The sequence below is a fragment of the Zootoca vivipara genome, chromosome 9, assembly GCF_965207765.1.
Source record: "Zootoca vivipara chromosome 9, rZooViv2.hap1.1, whole genome shotgun sequence".
Classification (NCBI taxonomy): domain Eukaryota; kingdom Metazoa; phylum Chordata; class Lepidosauria; order Squamata; family Lacertidae; genus Zootoca; species Zootoca vivipara.
In genome coordinates, this window is record NC_142592.1 from 20,349,109 (window position 1) to 20,369,504 (window position 20,396).

The following is a 20,396-nucleotide window of genomic DNA, read 5'->3' on the forward strand; positions in this document are numbered from 1 at the left end:
ATTTCCCTTCCTGTTCAGAATCAATTTTATGCAGAGTGTTCTGAATTGATATAAATGAGTAATGTTATAGCACTGCATAATGTGGTCAATGGGCAAGTTCAAGTCACTCACGCTTATTTTGAAAAGTCTTATGGGCCCTCTCCAGTTATAATATCAAGCTGTGTTTTCTCTTTAGGACTTGAAGATGAATCATGCCTCATCCCCCATAACAGTGTAAATGCACAATGCAAATAGATTTGGGGCCGGCGTAGGTTTTGTCATGCCACCCACAAACAAGTGAGGATCCTGAGAGCCGCACCAAGGAGGTACAATACAAACACACTTAGCATATGCATATATTAAATAAAGCCCTTTACTAAGGAACGGAATACATTTTAAAGAATGCCAGTTTTAAAATATAGCATATTTTAAGCTCCACTGCCAAAAACATCACTTGATACTTTGCCACGTGTACTAGGCCACCATGATCCTGTTGAAAGCTGTTTTCTTCTTCATGCCTCCCAGCCTGTAAATGAACTTGTTCTTTTTGCCACAGTTTTCTTTAAATTTTCACTGCCTAAGGAAGAGGGAGAGGAGGGGTTACTGTATTCAGCATTCTCTCTTCTGTATTTTTGCATTAGTTTAACCATCACCAATTTTCAAATGGACTCCAGCCTAATTTAAATAATATCTCTTATAAACAAAAAGCCATTGTTTAGGGAAAGTAAGACTACAGCAGCGTCCTTAACTAAGAAACTACCGTGGTGAATTGTGCAGCGGAAACATCCAAACCACTCTCAATGATCTGGTTGTTCCCCTATTGTGTGTGTGAGCTACGTAGTCTGATTCACTCCTTGTTTACTAGAAGAGTACTTCACAGTAGCCATGGTGAATCTATCAAGTTTATCTGTTTCTCATTTTTCAATCTCAAGTTCAGTTCTCCTCAACAATTTTGGGTTGTTGTTGTTTTTACAAATCCTCATGAAAATTCATCGGCACTTTAGTGTGAATTTCTTTTTATACAAACATTTGTACGGAGTTTTGCCTAATACACATGCTTTTTCTAAAACACATTTCCTTACTATAATCCATTTTTGTAGGTTATTTGCACCTATAAAATAGTGTGTTTCAATGCAAACATAACCCTAGTATATGCATTTTCATACAAAGTATCAAATTTTATTTCCTTCACAAACTATCATAAGATAAAACATATGGATAAACTGAACACATAAGACTTAAAACAGCTAAGGGATACACATTATTTGGCACTGCAAAATTCAAAAAGGTGCAACTTTTGTAGGAAATGTTTCAGTTTGCATATTGCTTGGGAAAGTGCAAACTATGTAGGTTCACCTTTAAATGCAAACTAAATTGAATTTCTCCCCTATACTTAAGTCATGGTGAGTCCAACTTTAAGTTGTCAGTCAATAGGGTTGCAGAATAGAGAGCAAAGGCATTGAAAAGAGCAGTATCTTTGGAACATGGTGGGAGGAAAAAGCTTTGTAGTACTCATTGCACGATCCATTGCATGATTCTTAAGAAGCAAACTTAATGCTCTTTGAATGTCCCATGAAGGTGGAGGGTGGACCTCCTGACTATCCTATGGAAGGTTACTGGCCCAAGGAAGCTGCTCCATGCAGAGAAAGGGCTCCTATACCATTGCTAGGGACGTGGTGAGCCTGGGCATAATAATCTAGGCAATACACTCCGTAGCCCCTCTACTGATCATGCTTCTAGGAAGTCATACTTGTGCACTATAAGAAATACTCCCAGGCAGATTAGGATCCTGGGGTCCATAGTGCATCTAATCTTGACCCAAGGGTGCTCAGCAAACATCGGCCTTGTGTCATTCCTTATCGCTAGGTGAAGGTGGTGTTTATTTAGATCTGTAGGATTTATTTTTCTGCGCTACCATTGCAAGGTGCGACTGCAGCCTCTGTATGGTGGTTGACTTGAGAGTTACCTGTCTCTAAGTATTCCTTCCAAGGAATAATCCAGGCCCAGTAAACTATAGAAAACTAAGATGCCTTATTCATTGAAATGGTCAGGGCCTAGAGAAGCTCAGAAGACAGCAGAGGGTTTCAAGTTTCCAAGAATTGCTGGCCATATGGCACTGCATCTCACAGGTAGTACTCTGGCAAATGGCAGGCATGCCGCATTGGGGGTTGGGAAATGATGGTTCAGTTGCTTGGCGAAAGGATTCCTGCCATGTGTTGAGGTTGCACTGCATTCCCCACAAGGTACAAAGTGCACCATACTCTCAGGTTTCATTTCTGCAGCTTCTGTTGAACATTTTAAGGCCTTCAAATGCAACCTTTTTGAGATGGTTTATAGAAAAACAATAATCATGGTAAGAAAAACTAATTACCAGATTTCTGTGTAGCTGACAAATGTGAGTCTTTCTTCACTGAGAACACCAATTCAGTAGTCAGGCACAGTAATAACAGGGGGGGGGGGCAAATGATATGATTTACAGTGGTACCTCGGTTTACAAACACAATTGGTTCCGGAAGTCTGCACTTAACCTGAAGCGTACTTAACCTGAAGCGAACTTTCCCATTGAAAGTAATGGAAAGTGGATTAATCCGTTCCAGATGGGTCCGCGGAGTACTTAAACTGAAAATACTCAAACCAAGGCGTACTTAAACCGAGGTATGACTGTATTAGGACAGCATTGTATAAATCCAGTGTAGTCTTCGGAACTCTGCAGACACCATTTTTATTGTGCATTCATGATGATTTCTGCTCGTGCTGCTATCAGAGAAGTCACATACGATTCTACTTTAAATACTGTTTGCACCTGCAGAGGTTGTGGGCTTTTACACAGCTTCATTTCTAATCAGCTTCCTGCCTGAAATCCTGTAATATTTTATACCACCGGTCTGCAGAAGCCAGTTGATTTATTTTGTGGCAGGATGATTATATTACTACAGACTGATCTAAGAGAAAGGTAGAGTATGGCAGCAGGGGGAACCACACAACTCACAAGCCAATATGGCTTTAAATAAATGTGGCTCCAGCTGCTTGTAACATAGATTCCTGCCAGGGGATAAGATGGATTACATTGCCTATATTATAATATACAAAGCAGATCATGTTTCCAAGTTTTCTTTCTGAAGCTTCTGTTGAAGCTTCCAGGGCTTGATGAACACTTTAATATTTTGAGAGTGTTTATATAAAAACAATTCTGGTACAAATTCTAACAATATGAAAAAATAAAATAAATGATTACCAGATGCTGATGATAAACTGGAGCGACTCTTCCCTGAGAGCACCAATCCAGTATTCAGGCATAATAATAATAATACAGAAAAGCAAGTGTTAGGATGTATTTAAAAAGCAACTGCACACATAACAGCAAATATTATCAATGTGTTTTATAAATATGCAGTGTAGTATTTGGGTTATTTTGTGACTGTTTAAGGAAATTACTGCGGACTTCTCTTTTCACAGGTTTTAATATAGCATATATTGTTTTCAGGACTTTATTCCTATTCTTCAACTTCCTTGAAACACCCTCACATCATAGCAGAAGGCCTGTCTATAAGGGTGGAAGGGGGAATGTGTGTGTGTGTGTTGCATGCAACACTGTTTCTTGAGCATAGAATCATATGAGTTGGAAGAGATTATGCAGGAGTATGCAGCTGCCTTTAAGTGATCGAACCTGCAGGCTTGGCATTATAAGCACCACACTCTAAACCAACTGAGCTATTTTGTTCTGCCACAGTTTATCCTCCATCCAAAACATTGTCTTGCTGCCTGCTGTGATAAAATTATATAATTTACACTGTTTACAAAATTAATGTGAATTATGTGGCCATTGCCTTATTCCACCCCATTCATTTTGATGCAAAACCTAACCCATTACATATCAATCGTGGACTCAAAGCAACAACAGTGAATAGCAATTGTATTCACTGGACTGATAAGCAAACATCAGCAATTTCTACCCCTGTTTTCGTTAAAATACTCAGACATCTCTAGGTAAATGCATATGTTTGTGTGTGCAAGATTCAGTCTGTGCAAATGCAAGCACCTTAACAATCACAACTACATTGCCAAGCTTGAAGCAAGAAAGCGTCCTATTATTTCTTATGTTGAAGTATCTATTTAGTTTTTACCAGTAATTCCTGTGACTGATGCCATGCTTTGCCGTGAGTACATCTTTCGCCTTAATAAGGAAATGTTGTCGGAATACACTGTCAGAGAGCCACATTTAAATGGTCTCCTCAGGTTTTGTTCTTTGTTTTTGTTAATGGCTAATTCAAAAACATGAGAAATTATGTTATGCAATATATATATATATTATAAGAAAAGGTTTTTCTGAATTAAAGGATTAAAACGAACTGTAAAACAAAAAACAGTCACGAAATACTTAGCTAAGGCAGAACAGAAATCAGAATGTAAGTTAAAGTAAACAAGTTTCATAGTATGTACAGCTTTCACTGCTAGAACAGTAGTCACTTTAAGAATGCTGCTGACTTGAGGAGGCATATTTTTCTACGTAATAAAACCCAATTTAAGGTGCACGTAGCACAGTCGTGTGTCGTATCCAACACTGCTGTTCCACTTGTCCAAAATAGTTATTCATATGCAGTGAAACTTCTCCCTCCTTTCGCCTGCAGTCCCACACCCTCCAATTCTGCTGATGAAGGCTGGGGGGACCCTCCAGATCAATTTCGGGGGCATGAGGGGAGACGAGAAGAAGTCCTGTTGCTCAAGTAGAATACTGCTTTCACAGCACCGAAGACAACCTTTAGTCTTTCCAGTAAAAGATGGGGAGCACTCAGGAACAACAAAAGCAAAAACTGGCATGAGGGTTCATCTTTCCCATAAACCGTGCTTAAAAAAAATCCCCCCCTAGGATCTGCTTGAGATGGGTTGAAAATTACTGAGCTCATTGGTGACAAAACGGTGGTGCAGTGGCAGAGCCTGCGACAAAATGGTGGCAGATAAAGGCAGCAGACATCATGTTCTGTTGCTATTACTGGATTCTTTGACACGGTGTTTTCCTTGTGGCAGGGACTTCCCATTGCTCAGCTTTCCAGAAATTAAATACAGATGTTTGTTCTAAAATACTGCATTTCAGCCTCCCCATTTTGAGGAGAATTTACTGATCCAGAGGATCTAGGCATGCTTTTAAAAACGTGCGTTTTCCTTCCAACCCTAGCATGACTCTCAAAGTATTTCTACTCATCTCCTGCAATTTCTTCTCCAAATCCTATTTTTCTAAGGCTACAGGGGTGTCTCACCTGGTGGCAGCAATAGCCTCCTGGCAGAAGCATCACAGGGGAAGGGAAGGGAGGGGAGGGGAAAGGTGGCAGGTGAGGTTGGGGCTTCTTGATGCACCAATGGAGCTATTCTGCTGTCTCCACCAGAGCAGCCATGCAGCCATGGCCTTGCCCTCTCCTTCTTAGTAAAGTAGCAATGGCACTGCTGCCAGGAGGACATAGCTGAAACTCACCCCACTGAGGGAGGTGCTCCTGTAGGCTTCTATAACCAAAGGACATTTTCGAGGAATCCAACTAACTCAAAGGCAAAGCAAAGCGGGCATTTGTAGCATAATCATTTTAAGTACATTTACTGGCTCTTACAGTTGGAGAGGAATCTAGCTCCATCGAACAGGTCTATTTCAGTTACGGTGTGAAAAACATTTAGAGACCAGAGGTATCTACAAATAAATAAAAAAATCATCAGAAGATAAGGAACTTGGTTTTGTTAACATTTATGCATAGTAATATATTTATGCACTATTACCTTCATTTCATGGTTTATTCAACATCACAAAACGTAAGAACAAAGGAAACTGCTTTAGATGTGAGGACAAAGGAAACAGGCCATTGGCTGGCCGAGATTACCGGTAATACAGTCTACAATGGCTGAATGAAGCTCTCTGGAGTTTCAAGCATGAGTATAATTCCCTCGGGCTGCAATCCTGTGCCTGATTTACCTGCGAGTAAAGTCCCATTGAGCTCCTTCAGACTTACTTCTGAATAGAAATGTCTAAGATCGCTCTGCTAATGTATAATTTTAGAAGCCTTTCTTCCCAGATGTAGTTTTTTTTAAAAGTCAATGTATGTCTAGGGTAGGGATGCAGGTGACGTTGTGGTCTAAACCACTGAGCCTTGGGCTTGCCGATCAGGAGGTCTGTGGTTCAAACCCCCGCGACAGGGTGAGCTCCCGATGCTAGGTCCCAGCTCCTGCCAACCTAGCAGTTCGAAAGCATGAAAGAGCAAGTAGATAAATAGGTAGCGCTCCGGTGGGAAGGTTTTTGTGCGCTGCTCTGGTTTCATCAGAAGCGGCTTAGCCATGCTGGCCACATGACCCGGAAAAACTGTCTGCGGACAAACGCCAGCTTCCTCGGCCTGTAAAGCGAGATGAGCAGCGCAACCCCAGAGTCGTCTGCGACTGGACCTAACGGTCAGGGGTCCCTTTATGTCTAGGGTGGATTTATTTAAATAATCAAAAAAGGCATCTGAAATCATTAATCAATTTTTTAAAAGATCTACAGGTAGTTACTTATTTAAATATTTCCTAAAATGAAGTACACGCTAGTTGCTTAAGGTAACCACATTTTTTGAGAGCTGGAGTACTAACTGAGCAAACTGCAGCAATCAGTTAATGCCCAGGCATCAAATAGGATTAAAAAGTCAATAAAATAGATTGGAGGATAACAGCTGTGGTGATGTGCCTCACAATTCTTTCTTGAAAACAGCATTTCAAAAGAAGAGGAGGAGGAGGAGGAGGAGGAGGAGTTTGGATTTGATATCCTGCTTTATCACTACCCTAAGGAGTCTCAAAGTGGCTAACATTCTCCTTTCCCTTCCTCCCCACAACAAACACTCTGTGAGGTGAGTGAGGCTGAGAGACTTCAAAGAAGTGTGACTAGCCCAGCAGTTGCATGTGGAGGAGCAGGGACGTGAACCCAGTTCACCAGATTACGAGTCTACTGCTCTTAACCACTACACCACACTGGCTCTCCAGCTCCCCCCAAAAGAGGGCTATTCATTCATTTTTATGAAGGTTATATATAAAAGGTCAGATTTAATTTTCAAACATGCTTTTTTAAAAAAGAAAAAAAGAATATTATAGCAGATATTTTAAAAATCCAAATTACATGTTAATAAATAATGATGATGATAATGTGTCTGTGTATTATTCATTCCCTAATCAATTGTATATGTTATTTAAGAGTACATTCATCCTGTGCATTTCTGGTAGTGAAGGAATGATTCTGCAGTTGATTCATTCTGACCCCATATCACTGTGGATGCACACACTTAATGCACTTCACATGAGTATGTTGTGAAATCCTGGAATTGTTCTTTGAAAATCAAACTACACATTACACAGAAATAAACATGATGTAAATACACAAACACACACCAATCATCCTTTGTGTATAGCAAGAAAAGCCACTTCAGGAGAGGGCAATTGGGAATCCATTGCTACTTCCTCACTCCAAATTATATCCAAAGTTATTTGAAAATCCCATGTCAGTGGGGATGAATGCTGCCAGGAAAGGGATTTGGAATGGAGAATGGTTAAATATATCCCAGCAGCACTTCAAGTTACCCATTCCCCAGATGGCTTTTCCTGGTTGCTGTTGTTTTAAATTCCCCTGAAGGAGAAATCCAGCTTCTCAGCGAAGTACAGTGCTGCTGCAACTACAGTGGAAGATACGAACTGAAATGGAATAAGTGCAAAGAGATTACTTCGCTACTTCAAGCCCTTTTCAAAAGCACAGCGTTCCCTCCAATAGTTTGCATTTGCTATCATGCAATTTTATACTGCATGCAGCAGCTGCTTGCGTTCCTACTCACTTATCATAGAATGAAGAAATTTTGGGACTATAAAAATCTTCCACATCAAAGAAATTCCTACTTTCCCAGGATATATTAGATGCCTATTGGGATACAAAAACAATTAAATAATCTTCAGAGACAGGTACCAGTGTGTTCAGAAAAATCAGTACTACTAGACATTGGAATATAAGGGTTGATTAAGAGCACATGTAGGATTTCTAAAAGGTGCAATGCTGTAAATTGACTTATTTATTTAGAATCTGGATAACTCAGAATTTGATACTGGAATAGAGGATCTTGGTTTTTGTTTTCATTGCCAGGGATGAAAATTAGTGGAAAGACTATTTTAGGCTGTGCCTATAGCAGAACACTTGGTCCTTTCTTAGTATTGCAATGCCAGCACTACTAGCCATTCTACAGATAGGCAGAATGGAGGCTTTCCTTCAAGGATGTAACATATAGACATATAGAGTCATTTAAAAGTGGGGATGTATCTACTGTAGTGCTAAATACAGAGGATAATGCTTTCGTAAAGAATATAAAAATGCTGTTCAAACCGTGTCATTATGCGGGGAAACCTGTATTCAACTTTCCTACGTCATAGAATAACATTGGACTTAATTGGACTTAATTAAAAAGCATGCAAGTGGGTGGCTGGTGTCACACTTCCTTAAGAATTTCAGAGTTAATCAGAACAGAAACACTAGAAATGTAATCATATCTGTAGATGTCAAGAGATGGCTTCTTTAATGATCGTGTGAAGCACTGAAACCCTGAAAAGAAACATGAGGGGGTTCCAATGCATAGATTTCACAGCCACTGTCTTATTAATATTATACACAGAGAGAAAAGATTTTCAATATCTGACAAGGAAACAGAACCAGGCTACATAACATTCTATCCACAGTAAATACAGTTTTCACATGATAACCTGAATGTATTAAAATGCTGCTGCTGGCTATAGCCTTTCTAGTCACATAGGTGATTAGCCTGCCATGCCACGGTAATCATACACAATCACAAACAGTGCTTGTTTCTTTACCCTCAATGAGGAGCTGTGTGGTGAAGAACATGAAATTAATAGATATGGAAACAAGAGGTGTGCACCGAGCACGAGATTTGGTTCCGACTCCCACTCAACATTCTGAAAAAAACAGCCTGAGACAGTAGAAACCAATTTTTGAGTCTCCAATTTGGCTCAGGGTCACAAAACAAATCCCAATTCAGAAAAACAAAGCGTTGCAGCCCTCCAATTCACTATTATAATTATTATTTTAATATGATTACAACTTCCCCAGCTTATTGACAGTAATGAGTGTGAGATCTATAGCTGAATAGCCCCTAGCAAGCAGCTAAAGTCTGTCAAATTACATACTAATAGGTCCAGTGTTTGTTGTTTTGTGCTAGACCTTTTTCAGAATTGGATATAATCTGGTAGCCCCTTCAGAGGCAATTATGAGGCAAACCAATGAAAACCATAAGTTCCAGGACAATGCCATTTACCTTTTCATGATCTTTATTTTTCTTCGGAGGAGGCAGTTTCCCAAGGGAGTTTAAAATAGCTCCCCTTAAGATCATAGTGCAAATATGAGATGAATTCAGCTTGAAACTAAAGTTCAAATCAGTAAGGGCTCTCATTTTTTCTTTTGCTGAGCTCCATGCAAGAGCTCTGATACAGTACACATCCTAGGAAATAAAAAGTATAGCAGTCAGCATAAACTGAAAAAAGGTGTTTTGTCTAAATCACGGCTTAAATCCACAGGTAGCTTGAACTAACAGGTTCAAATCCCCACTCAGGGATGGAGCTCACCTTAGGAAAGTCAAGCTCAGTATTGAGTGGCAGCAGCTCTCTAGGTTTTCAGGGGGAATGCCCAGCTCTACCTGGTATTCAACCTGGGATCTGCAGCATATTACTACTGCCCCTCGCCAGAAGTCACTACTTTTCAGCTCCTAACTTACTTCAAAGGCTTCCCACAAAGATGAAATGGGTGAAGGAACTGCGTAGATCACAGACAGGCTACAAGGGTAGCATAACTCCAAACTGTACAGTTTGAAACAGCTTACAATAAATCAATGATATATATATAAGTTCTACAAACACAAATCACACAATGATTAAGCTACGAAATAAACAGAGAAAACAGCTGAACTAGTCTACTTTAAAGGAACACTTCAATGAAAGTCACAAGAGAACAGCAGCCTTCCACCAGCGCCAGGCACAGTAGGAAGACATACCTAGAAAAGATGTTCCCTAGGCATCCCACGGCCATTATGCTTCTCTACACTCCTCACCTCCAAATAGAGGAGGAAACAGAGAAGAACCTCTGCCACTGATTTAAGGTGAAAAGCAGGTCCAATATTTTCGATAGCCACAACCCAACCAACTTAAGAGCTTTAGAGGTTAAAACTAGCACTTTGCAATCAGAAACTAACAGAGAGCCAGTGTAGATGCAAATTGTGGCGAGATCATGACTGAAGCCACACCATTGCATTTTAAACCTTTCTCAAACTGTGGTCTGTGAGCTCCACTCCAGATGATCCACCAAGAATATCAAGACTTGGTCCTGGCATTGGATTGACTTTTTGCAATGATAAGAGGTAGAGAATGCTTTGACAAGGGGCAAATCATCACACAGGGCAAAGAGGCTCCAGTCTTTATTGATTTCTGTAATATGGTGCTGGTGCAGACTGCTACTTTTTCCTTTTAAAAATCACCAGTTGAAAGGGCGGTTCTCAGCAGCTTGGCCTCAGGTCTATGGCGAAGCCAGCATGGGGGATTATTCATCCATTGCACTAAAAAGGCAAGACTACGGTTATTAAAATATGAATTATGTATGTGCTTTGATTAGTAGAACACCCAAAAATATATTAAGAGGTTCACCAAGAGCCTCAGGAATTTCCAAGTGGTCTGCAGGGTGGGAGAGGAGTTTGGGAACCACAGATTTAGGAAGTATTATTAATCCAGTGTAAGCACTGCACATGTTTTTACATTGTTATACATCTTGCTACAGGTAGGTAGCCGTGTTGGTCTGAGTCGAAGCAAAATAAAAAAATTCCTTCAGTAGCACCTTAAAGACCAACTAAGTTTATATTTTGGTATGAGCTTTCGTGTGCATGCACACTTCTTCAGATACACTAGAAACAGAAGTGTCAGACCCTATATATATACAGAGGGTGGTGGGGGTGGGTGGGAATGGGTGGTGGGCTGATGGGAGTGGTAAACCTGGAGATGGCTGTTAATGGCTGCTGATGGCTGCAATTAGTCCTGGGCTGAGGTGCTAAAGAGAGCTTGATCATGCATAATGAGATAAGAATCCGATGTCTCTATTCATCCCAGACATCGGATTCTTATCTCATTATGCATGATCAAGCTCTCTTTAGCACCTCAGCCCAGGACTAATTGCAGCCATCAGCAGCCATTAACAGCCATCTCCAGGTTTACCACTCCCATCAGCCCACCACCCATTCCCACCCACCCCCACCACCCTCTGTATATATATAGGGTCTGACACTTCTGTTTCTAGTGTATCTGAAGAAGTGTGCATGCACACGAAAGCTCATACATCTTGCTGCTAGATTTCTGAGAACAGGGCAATTCATGTGGATTAAGGCAACTCCCCGCCAGAATCCTGAAGATAATAAAGGAGTGTTAACTCCTGTGTGCCTCTGTGTGAAAAGAAACAAAAGAAAGTTTAGATTTGACTAAGGACTAAGACAGACAGAGAAACATACACAGAGAAATAGGAGTTTGTAATTCCTTTATAAGCTAACAGCATCAGGAGATTCAGAGCTGCTTCTCTCTGGAGATCAGATGAAGGGTGGTAGATTTGGTTGGCTGATATGAATGTTAAAGATGTACCTCCTCCTATACCCAACCTGTATCTCTGTAAATAAACTAAAACATTACAAAACACTGTAAGCATCTAGTGTCCTTCTTCCAAAGGAAACCAAATTCAGCTACTGTATGTGCTGAGCCCTGGAATTTTTCATCACTCAAGAGAAACAGGGAGAGTGCAACAATATGTTTGTGCTCAAGTAACAGCAAGTTCTACTAGATTCATAGACATAGTACTGTATAGCAAATGTTTACCGCATCAGCTTGTGTTTATAAAATCAGTTTTATGGTGCAGCAGTGTAATTTTTATCAAATCATGAAATGGCTTTGTGCAACTGAGGCCTTGGACATGGATGCTTGCTTCAACTCTTCATGAGTCTGCAAAGAAATTCGTGTATTTATTTGGGCTTACCTCTTACTGACAAATCTAAATATGGCACAATTTTCCCGAATAAAAATCTTAAAATTCTACAAGAGTATAAAATGTACATACAGCAAATCCTATAGTTACATGAACCACAGCATTACTACTCACAGGATTCCTGGGGTCTAAATCCACAGCTCTTGTAGCATCACATATTGCTTTTTTGATTTTGCCTAGAAACAGAGCAGAGAGAGTTTCTTCTATGATTATCAACCACCACAAAATATTATATCAACTTGCTGCTTTTCATTAGTGCACATACAGGCCTGGTTTGCACATCACATTAAATTATAATTAAAAACAAACTATGGTTTAGTATGAATGCACTATGTACTTGGGCATGCTGGTGAAAAGTTCTTGCTTCCCTCCTCCTCTGCTCCTGCTAAGCTGCTACATCTGAACTTGGTTCAAGGTTTGTTTCTCTCCAAACAAGCCATAAGCAGTAAGCCAAGAACCAACCTTAGTTACCACTAGTACCGGTAGTTTGTTTGGAAAGAAATAAACCATGAACCCACAGGGAGGAGCAGAGAGTGAACTTCTTGGCAGCACGCACAAGAATCCTGTACATTTGCATTAAATTATGGTTTGTTTTTAACTACTGTTTACTGTACCGTGCGAAATGGGCCACAGCCTTACTAATATTACTCAGCATGAAGGCCAACTGATAACTTTAGCAAGTAACCAATCTTATCACTGCAAACTACATTTTGTTAATAAACCCAAAGACAAGGCTACTTGTAGGGCCAGAAAATGTTGAGTTGCCATTCAACTGGTTGGCACGTACAGTGGATCCTCAGGTTACTTAACCTTTGGGTAACGTAACTCTCAGGTTGGGAACACGGCAAACCCGGAAGTGTATACTTCCGGGTTTCGCCGCATGTGCATGTGCAGAAGCACTCTGTGCACATGCGCAGAAGCGCTCTATCGCGCTGCGTGTGTGCACGCAGAAGCAGCGCCTCATGTTGCAGACTTTTCAGGGTATGTAAGGACCCCCAGAACGAATTAAGTTCATATCCAGAGGGTCCACTGTAATGCTAAAATCAATGGTTTAGTGCTATGTAAACAAGCTGGAACAAGCCCAAGCAAAACCTTTGTCTCACCTACTCCCCTTCCACTATCACCCTCCTGCAAATTTTAGAGACTCGTCTCAACTATGCTTGGAACACTAAAGGATAGCCATGCAGGTACACGAGGAAGACTGAAGTGAGAAATTCCATGGAGCTGCCTTTTAAAAGCAATGAAGCCAATGCCAAACTATAAAGGACCTTATTTGTAGGGAAATGGAATGAAACAAAGTCATATACAGAGAGTCTTCCAATTAAATAAAAAAGTCAATCTAACTTATCTAGTTACATTCTACCTACTTGCATAGAATCTAGTTTTCAGAGCATGTGCAGAGCTCCCTGTGGAAAAGAAAATCTGAGAGAATCTTTAGACTTTTTAGTTAAATGGTTTCGAAGAGACACAAGGGTGAAAGTGAAGCCTCATTTTAAAGGGAATTCAAGATCTGTAAAATATGGCATCTTAACAGAGCTGGATTGTTTTCGGACTAATTGCAAAACAGGCTTCATCTCTGAAGTAAGTGGTTGAAATAGCCAGGTAGAGGTTTCTTTTAGAGAGAGAGGGTTCCCACCTCCTTAATGATTCTGAACTTACATTACAAAAATATCAGCCGGTTGAGGATTGATTTGAATTGATTCAGTGCACAGATGTCAATTCCCAGACACACTAGGAACACTGACCATTCACATCAGAATACAGGATGCATCACAGCAAGATACAGAACATGTATGCAACTCTGTGAAGATCTTCAGATGAATATATACAGCCCAGGGGAAGTAGGGGGCACAGTTGGTGTGATCCCAATCCACACACTACCTGTTGATTTTCACCGAATTTAGAAGAACATCTGCCTTTGGCACGTAAGACAGACTCATAACACTGTAGAATCCAAACTCAGATCTTATCACGCTGTTCCATGGTGATGCCAAGGCGGGCAGAATATATTTCAATTTGACTTATTACTTTTCCTACACAAGCATGCTTATTGAGCTTGGCTACAGAAGCAATATGTCTTACCGCATTTTACATATGCATAAGCTCTCCTCGCAAACGCAGGTGTCTGGTAGTAGGAGCCTGTAACGCAGCCAACATGACAGACACGCTGGAGAAAAGAGGATACTCTTGTGAGCTGCAATATTATTATATTTAATACAGCCCTGCAATGTGATCTACACAGCTATGCCACATAAACACTGCCATTGTGAATCTAATGGAACTCTTGAGCCATTCACATTAGCTCCATTGCTCTTTTATTTATTTCAAATTACTGGTCTTATTTACCTCAGCGGGGTTCTATGAGATTACTCCCCAGACTGTTCAGACTCCTACGGGGAAGATTTATGTCATCATTCCAGTGCAGTGTTTCCCATAATTGTACTGAGTTTAAAAAACATTAGAACCCAAGGGGCTAGACAAGGAACTATAACATTAGCAGCATGCCTCATATGAATCAATTTATTCCCTTGCAGAGAAAAAGGAACGAAGACAGAATTTAATGAGATTGTATGGGAACTACAAAGGCACTAACAACACTTATAATAACTTACGTTTAATCTGAAGTATAAATAGATCACAGAAATAAAATTTGAAGGCAAAACAATACACACTCTCTTTTTTCCATACCTAAAAGTGCAATGTTAGATGCAGAAGCATGTCTGAGAGTATGTTAAGTTCAACAGTAGTTACCTAGGTGTTCCGCTTAACGCAATGGGACTTACTCCCAGATAAGTATGAACAGGACTACAGCCTTTGGACAACAAGGGAGTTAAAGGGGTGCTAAAGGAGGAAAATGAGATTGCAGAGAAGCTGAATTAATTCTTTGCATCTGTCTTGACTAAAGAAGATGTACGGCAGATCCCTGAGCAGGTCTGAAGAACTGAGGCAGGTGAAAAAATGAAGTTTTCGGTATCACTGACAAATTCAATATAAACAAATGATCACATCCAGCTGTTATCCATCCAAGAGTTCTTAAAGAACTCACATGTGAAATCGCTGATCTTCTAACAAAATATTTAATTCATTCTGATTACTTCCCTTTGTACCTGAGAACTGGAGGGTGGCCAATGTAGCACCATTTTTATTTTATTTTTAAAAGGATCTTGTGGGGGAACAGCTGCCGTTCATGGTGAAGCTTCCCCCATGACTGCATCTCTAGAAAAGGATTAACTTGTTGAGTTTCCACCATACAGCTGGAAAAGGCACAATAATTCCCCCCAATGCCACCCCTAAACCAAAGCCTAGGCTGCCATCATGCATCTGACTATTTGGGAACAAGCCCCATTAAACACAAAGAGACCTACTTCTAAGTGGGCATGTATACCATTGTACTGTGAGTTAATTATGAAATGAATTCTTAATGAAAGCCTGGACTTTGGCACAGCAGGAAAGATGCCTAAGCTTTTTGCAAAGTTTACACATTTGGCTTTTTGAGGGAAGAGGATTTCTAAACACCCACCCACACTTATTGTGTAATATCTGCAGAAGATAACTTCTAGTGACTACCTGATCTCAGATTAAGATGCATTTTGGTTGCTAGAGGGACAGGGAAGGCAAACTATCATGGCCTGGAAAATAAGACAGAAGCAGGAAAAGGGCACTAAAGGGGAGGAGAAAACAACAAGGATTTCTATTGCCTGGTGCTCACTTATCAATCACAGCTCTCACTTCACTCATTGGCTAGAAACAGGTGGGAGTAGCCAGGATGGCTCATTTCACAGAAATTGCTTAGAAGGATATCTGCACATTTTGCTGCACAACTTTCTTTCTAGGACAGCTAGACACTTACTTTAAAAAAAAGCCAAAAAACTATGGGGCCCCAATAAAGCCCCAATGCCTACATAATGTCTAATCAATGTACTAAATAACATTATCAATACTACTTAAGTGACTACAGCAGTGGTTCTCAAACTTTTTTTCTCTGCACCATGCTTTCAAAATAAAAATTTGCTCACACAATGGTCTTATATTGTGTTTTGTTGCATTACAAGTTGTATTCTATGGAATTCAAATCGCAATATGATAAAATATATAATAAATAAAAGAAGCAATAAAGAAAGATACAATTACAATTCATATAGTTTCTAGCATAGCACATTACAATTGCTACAGCAAGCAGATAAAATTAAGCAATTTGCCAAGACTCTGAGCAATTTTCGATTTGTCAGTGGGGGAAAAAGTTTGGGAATAACTACGGCATAAAATATCCTAACATTTTGAGAAATTAGTTCTTGCTAAGCGTCGCCAATGCCAAAATACTTATTTAGGTGTTATTTCTCATGTGATATACAGTAATTGTTAAATGTTACCACAACAGTACCTTGTTAACCTAATTCCTCCTAATCATGGGGTGAATAGTATACTATTTAAAAATTATGTACATGAACAATGCATCTAAAAATGCATTCCTATGATTCATTAAACTTCTCTAAAGGTAACAATTAAATGAAAACAATATGTTTCTCTCCCTACGATACAGAACCGCTGTACAAATTGTACACATAATACAAATGTTATGGAAGTTCCATACCTTGGGGACATTTGCAGCTTCTATTGCATTAGTAAACGCTTCCAAAGCATCACGGTGCAAATCTAATTTTTGGAGAGCAACACCTAGATGATAATAGGTTTCAAACACCTAAAATATAAGAACCAGGATAGCACATTACAGTATTTATAATATTTTAGTACTGGTATGATTAAAACAGCACCAGAAGCTCAAAATAACGAGTAATACCCACTATAAGAAGATTTTGTGCTATGAAATAAGAATGCAACCAGGACTATTGGGACTAATCAAGAATAACTATTCCCCCAATGTTTAAAAGACAATATAGATTACAGAGGCACACACACCCATTTACACGGGGGTTACATTTCAAGGTGGTGAACGTTTCATGTTGGTGAAATCACATATAATTGAAACCCATTGAAAAAGCCTGCAAACACCATTCTGTTCCACCCCACCCCCACCCGTTCCATACTTTTAGTGATGCTTCAGTGACATCCTTATGACGTTTCCAGGTCACTTCCAGGTTCATCGCAATGCACATACATATACATGGTTGCTCACATATTGGAGCGCATGTAAGCTGGGGGCTGCCTGGATACCGTAAAAACCAAACAACCGCCATAACAGCCATAGGAAGCTTGGGCACCATACTAATTATACAAATATCAATCAAAAACCAACCCATGCTTTACAGCCAAACCCACAAGTGTGTGCTTAATAGTGTGTGCTTGGTCCTATTTTTGCTTTAAATGCTAAACTGAAATTACCAGCCGTATACAGCTATGACCAGGAACATATTCTGCAGGAAACTTCATTGTGTTCATGCAAGATAGCAGCTTTCTATAGTTTTCAATTGCCTGAAAACAAAATAAAAATACAATAAGGACCTAAAGCTGGGGTGAAAATGTCCAACTTCTTCTGCAAGTAACAAAAATTCTGTTTCAAAAACAAAAAGCAGGTCAGAGCAGTTGCAATTTTTTGTTTACCAAAAAATTGTTGCAAGATTCATACGAATGAAATATAATTGTGTGTATATTTGTGTATATGTATGTGTATGTATACACACAACAGTGTGTATTTGTATCCAATATGACTTGTGTATAAAGCACTCATTTAAAAACAGTACTACTGTATTAAGAAAGGAAAGGAAAATCACAATAGGCATTCCATTTCTCTCAAGCTCTGCCACACCACTGTGTCAAAGGAAGAAAACAAATGACTGTAATCCTAGAAGGAATGCAAAAGTTTAGTGTCTCAGAATGGTGTGGTGGTTAGTGTTGAACTAGGACCTGGAGACCAGGGTTCGAATCCCTGCGCAGCCATGAAGCTCACTGGTGGTGACCTTGGGCCAGTCACAATCTCTCAGCCTAACCAACCTCAAAGGGTTGTTGTAGGGGTTAAATGAGATGGGGGAGAAGCATGTACCCTGCTTTGAGCTTGCTGGGAGAGAAAAGTGTGGCACAACTGTGGCAAAACCCGAACAGGGGGGGAAATACCCCCCCCCCCGTCTTAGGGCAGAGAAAAAGAAACCATTTGCCCTTCCCTGGTTAACAGCAGCCTGCCGATTTTCACTTGATAGGAACAACTGCCACCTCTCCTCCTAAACTAAGGCTTGTTGGGTGTGTGCCTTTGGTAGCGAGATGCCAAACCAGCTGACCTTCTGAGTGAGGACATCTTCCCTGCTGTGAGAAAGCAGCGAGAAGATTCACCTCCCAGAATAACCCGCTTTTCCTTAGGACGTCTGTTTTCATCAGATTTAGGAGTTATGCGACCTCTGGGCCATCTGAAGACTTGCCCTCTATAGGGATTTTTTTTTTAAAAAAAATGTTTAACATTTTATTGTTTTTTTGTAAGCTGCCCAGAGTGGCTGGGCAACCCAGTCAGATGGGTGAGGTAATAAGAAGAAGAAAGAAGAAAGAAAGAAAGAAAGAAAGAAAGAAAGAAAGAAAGAAAGAAAGAAAGAAAGAAAGAAAGAAAGAAGAAGATTTAAAACAGTTCACAACAGAAATAGGTAAAAACAAAATATGTATTCTTACTTATGCCCTTTTAAAATGTGGGGTGTGGGTTTTTGAGCGGGGGAGCGGGTCATTGGGTTGCTGTTTTTATTTTGGTTATGTATTTTGTGGTTTTATATTTTGATTTTATTCTGCGAGCTACCCTGAGACCTCCGGGTATAGGGCAGTATATACAAAACTCAATAAATAATAATAATAAATAAATGATAAAGATTAGGACGTCCCTATTTAAAATAGAGAAATGACGTGTGGAACCCTACGTCACACACAAACGAATGTGCAGCTCATCCAACATGGAAACGGGTGAAACGTCTTCACGCGGGTCAAGCCAGATGATTAAATCCGAAACATGAATCCCCCCCCCCCGAAGGTTTCCACAGCCGGATTCGACCCGTGGAGCCCGAAGGATTCACCACGCGCAGCTTTGAGAGGCGCGCCATTACGCGCGCTCTCGCGCAACCGGGCAGCCGCCCTAGCGAGCCGGGAGGAGGCAGAGGCGCCCGTTACCTCCCGCCAGCGCTTGGCCCGCTCGCAGCCTATGGCCGAGTGCAGATACGTGCGCGCTTCCGTCTGGACGCGCCCAACTTTGCAGACGAGCTTGGAGACGGCGGCTTCGAGCTCGGCCTCGTCCTCCGCCCCGGCGCTCTTGGCGAAGGCGGACTTCGTGCCGGTCGAGGGAGGCGCCGGGCTCCCGCCTTGCCTCCGGCCCTGCAGAGAGAAGCGACTTTGCTCCATTGCGGTGGCCGAGGCGCGTGAAACAGGCGAGCCCAGCGCGGCGCGGTCGCCATGGCAGCCTCGCCCCCGGCCACGCGCTTCGGAGCCGCAGCCATGGTAACGGGCGGGAAAGGGGCCGGAGTAACGCACGGCACCCCAGCCCCCCACTTTCTGTCTGGGGTTCCTGTTTGATTTGGGGGGGGGCGTTTTGCACCGTCAGAAATGGACAGAACCATATAAAAATCCTCATGGCGTCTCCACCAGACGTTTGCATTCAGTAGGGAGAGTTGGGCCACTTGGCAGACAATGCAATTTTTTTAAATTAAAACAATGGGGATAGTTTCGCCTTTGCGGCAACGCAGATGGACGTGTTTTGTACGTGGGGAAATCTCCCGTGCAACTCTGCCTGCTTCCGACGTCACTGTTGCCGCCGTCGGGGCAGACGAGTTGGGCACAGCTACGCCTCTGGGAGGGGGAAACGAGCAGACGTAACGCATTAATATTCTTTTAATTTCTGCCGCCCATCTGACTGCGTCTCTTCCAACTTTTCTGTGCCTTACTTCTGAGTAAATGCGCCAAAGGCCACGCTGCTCCGCGGTGGATGATCATTCCATGTACGAATGGCAAAGTTGTCTCTCGAGGACCGCGACTGCAGAGTTACCAATGAAGAGGCCGGAGGAATTTAATTCAAATTATCAATTAAAATTATCAATTAAATTATTAATTCAATTTAATTCAAATTATCCTTTTTCTGAAACAATGAGAAACCTTTTAAGTGACGTTTTTGCCTTTGCGTCGCACGGCAGGATTAGGAATAATTCACTCTTGCAATAAGGTACGGTACCACTGTAACTGATTTTAATCGATACATACTAAATTGTTATTCCAACTACAGTACCTTTATTCAGACTGCCCTTCATAATAAAGGTGATTCCCCCCCCCCACCCCATTTCTCTGCTGATGGCAGATTTCCGCCACCTAGTGGATGCTCTCCACTGGAATTCCGTGCAAACACTGGGTTTTCTGCAGACCTGTTCAGCATTCATTCTGA

General features: G+C 41.0%; 1 protein-coding gene across 3 annotated transcripts; it reads right to left on the reverse strand.

Annotated features, from left to right (window-relative positions):
• Positions 1 to 338: 338 nt before the first annotated feature.
• On the reverse strand, positions 339 to 20,051 carry LOC118091113 (uncharacterized). 3 transcript variants are annotated; one of them, XM_088652384.1, is made up of 11 exons: positions 19,906 to 20,050; positions 17,384 to 17,473; positions 16,635 to 16,742; positions 14,126 to 14,210; positions 12,158 to 12,219; positions 9,291 to 9,473; positions 7,806 to 7,888; positions 5,577 to 5,653; positions 4,104 to 4,241; positions 3,215 to 3,247; positions 339 to 556 (listed from the first exon to the last, which is right to left on the reverse strand). In XM_088652384.1, the coding sequence occupies exons 2-11, from the start codon at positions 17,438 to 17,440 to the stop codon at positions 492 to 494; spliced, it is 891 nt and encodes a 296-aa protein (XP_088508510.1). In that variant the 5' UTR covers positions 17,441 to 17,473; positions 19,906 to 20,050; the 3' UTR covers positions 339 to 491. The 3 variants fall into 3 exon arrangements, with proteins under 3 accessions (XP_088508510.1, XP_060135576.2, XP_060135577.2); XM_060279593.2 differs by having other exon boundaries at positions 19,139 to 20,050; XM_060279594.2 differs by lacking the exon at positions 4,104 to 4,241 and having other exon boundaries at positions 19,139 to 20,051.
• Between the last annotated feature and the right edge of the window lie 345 nt (positions 20,052 to 20,396).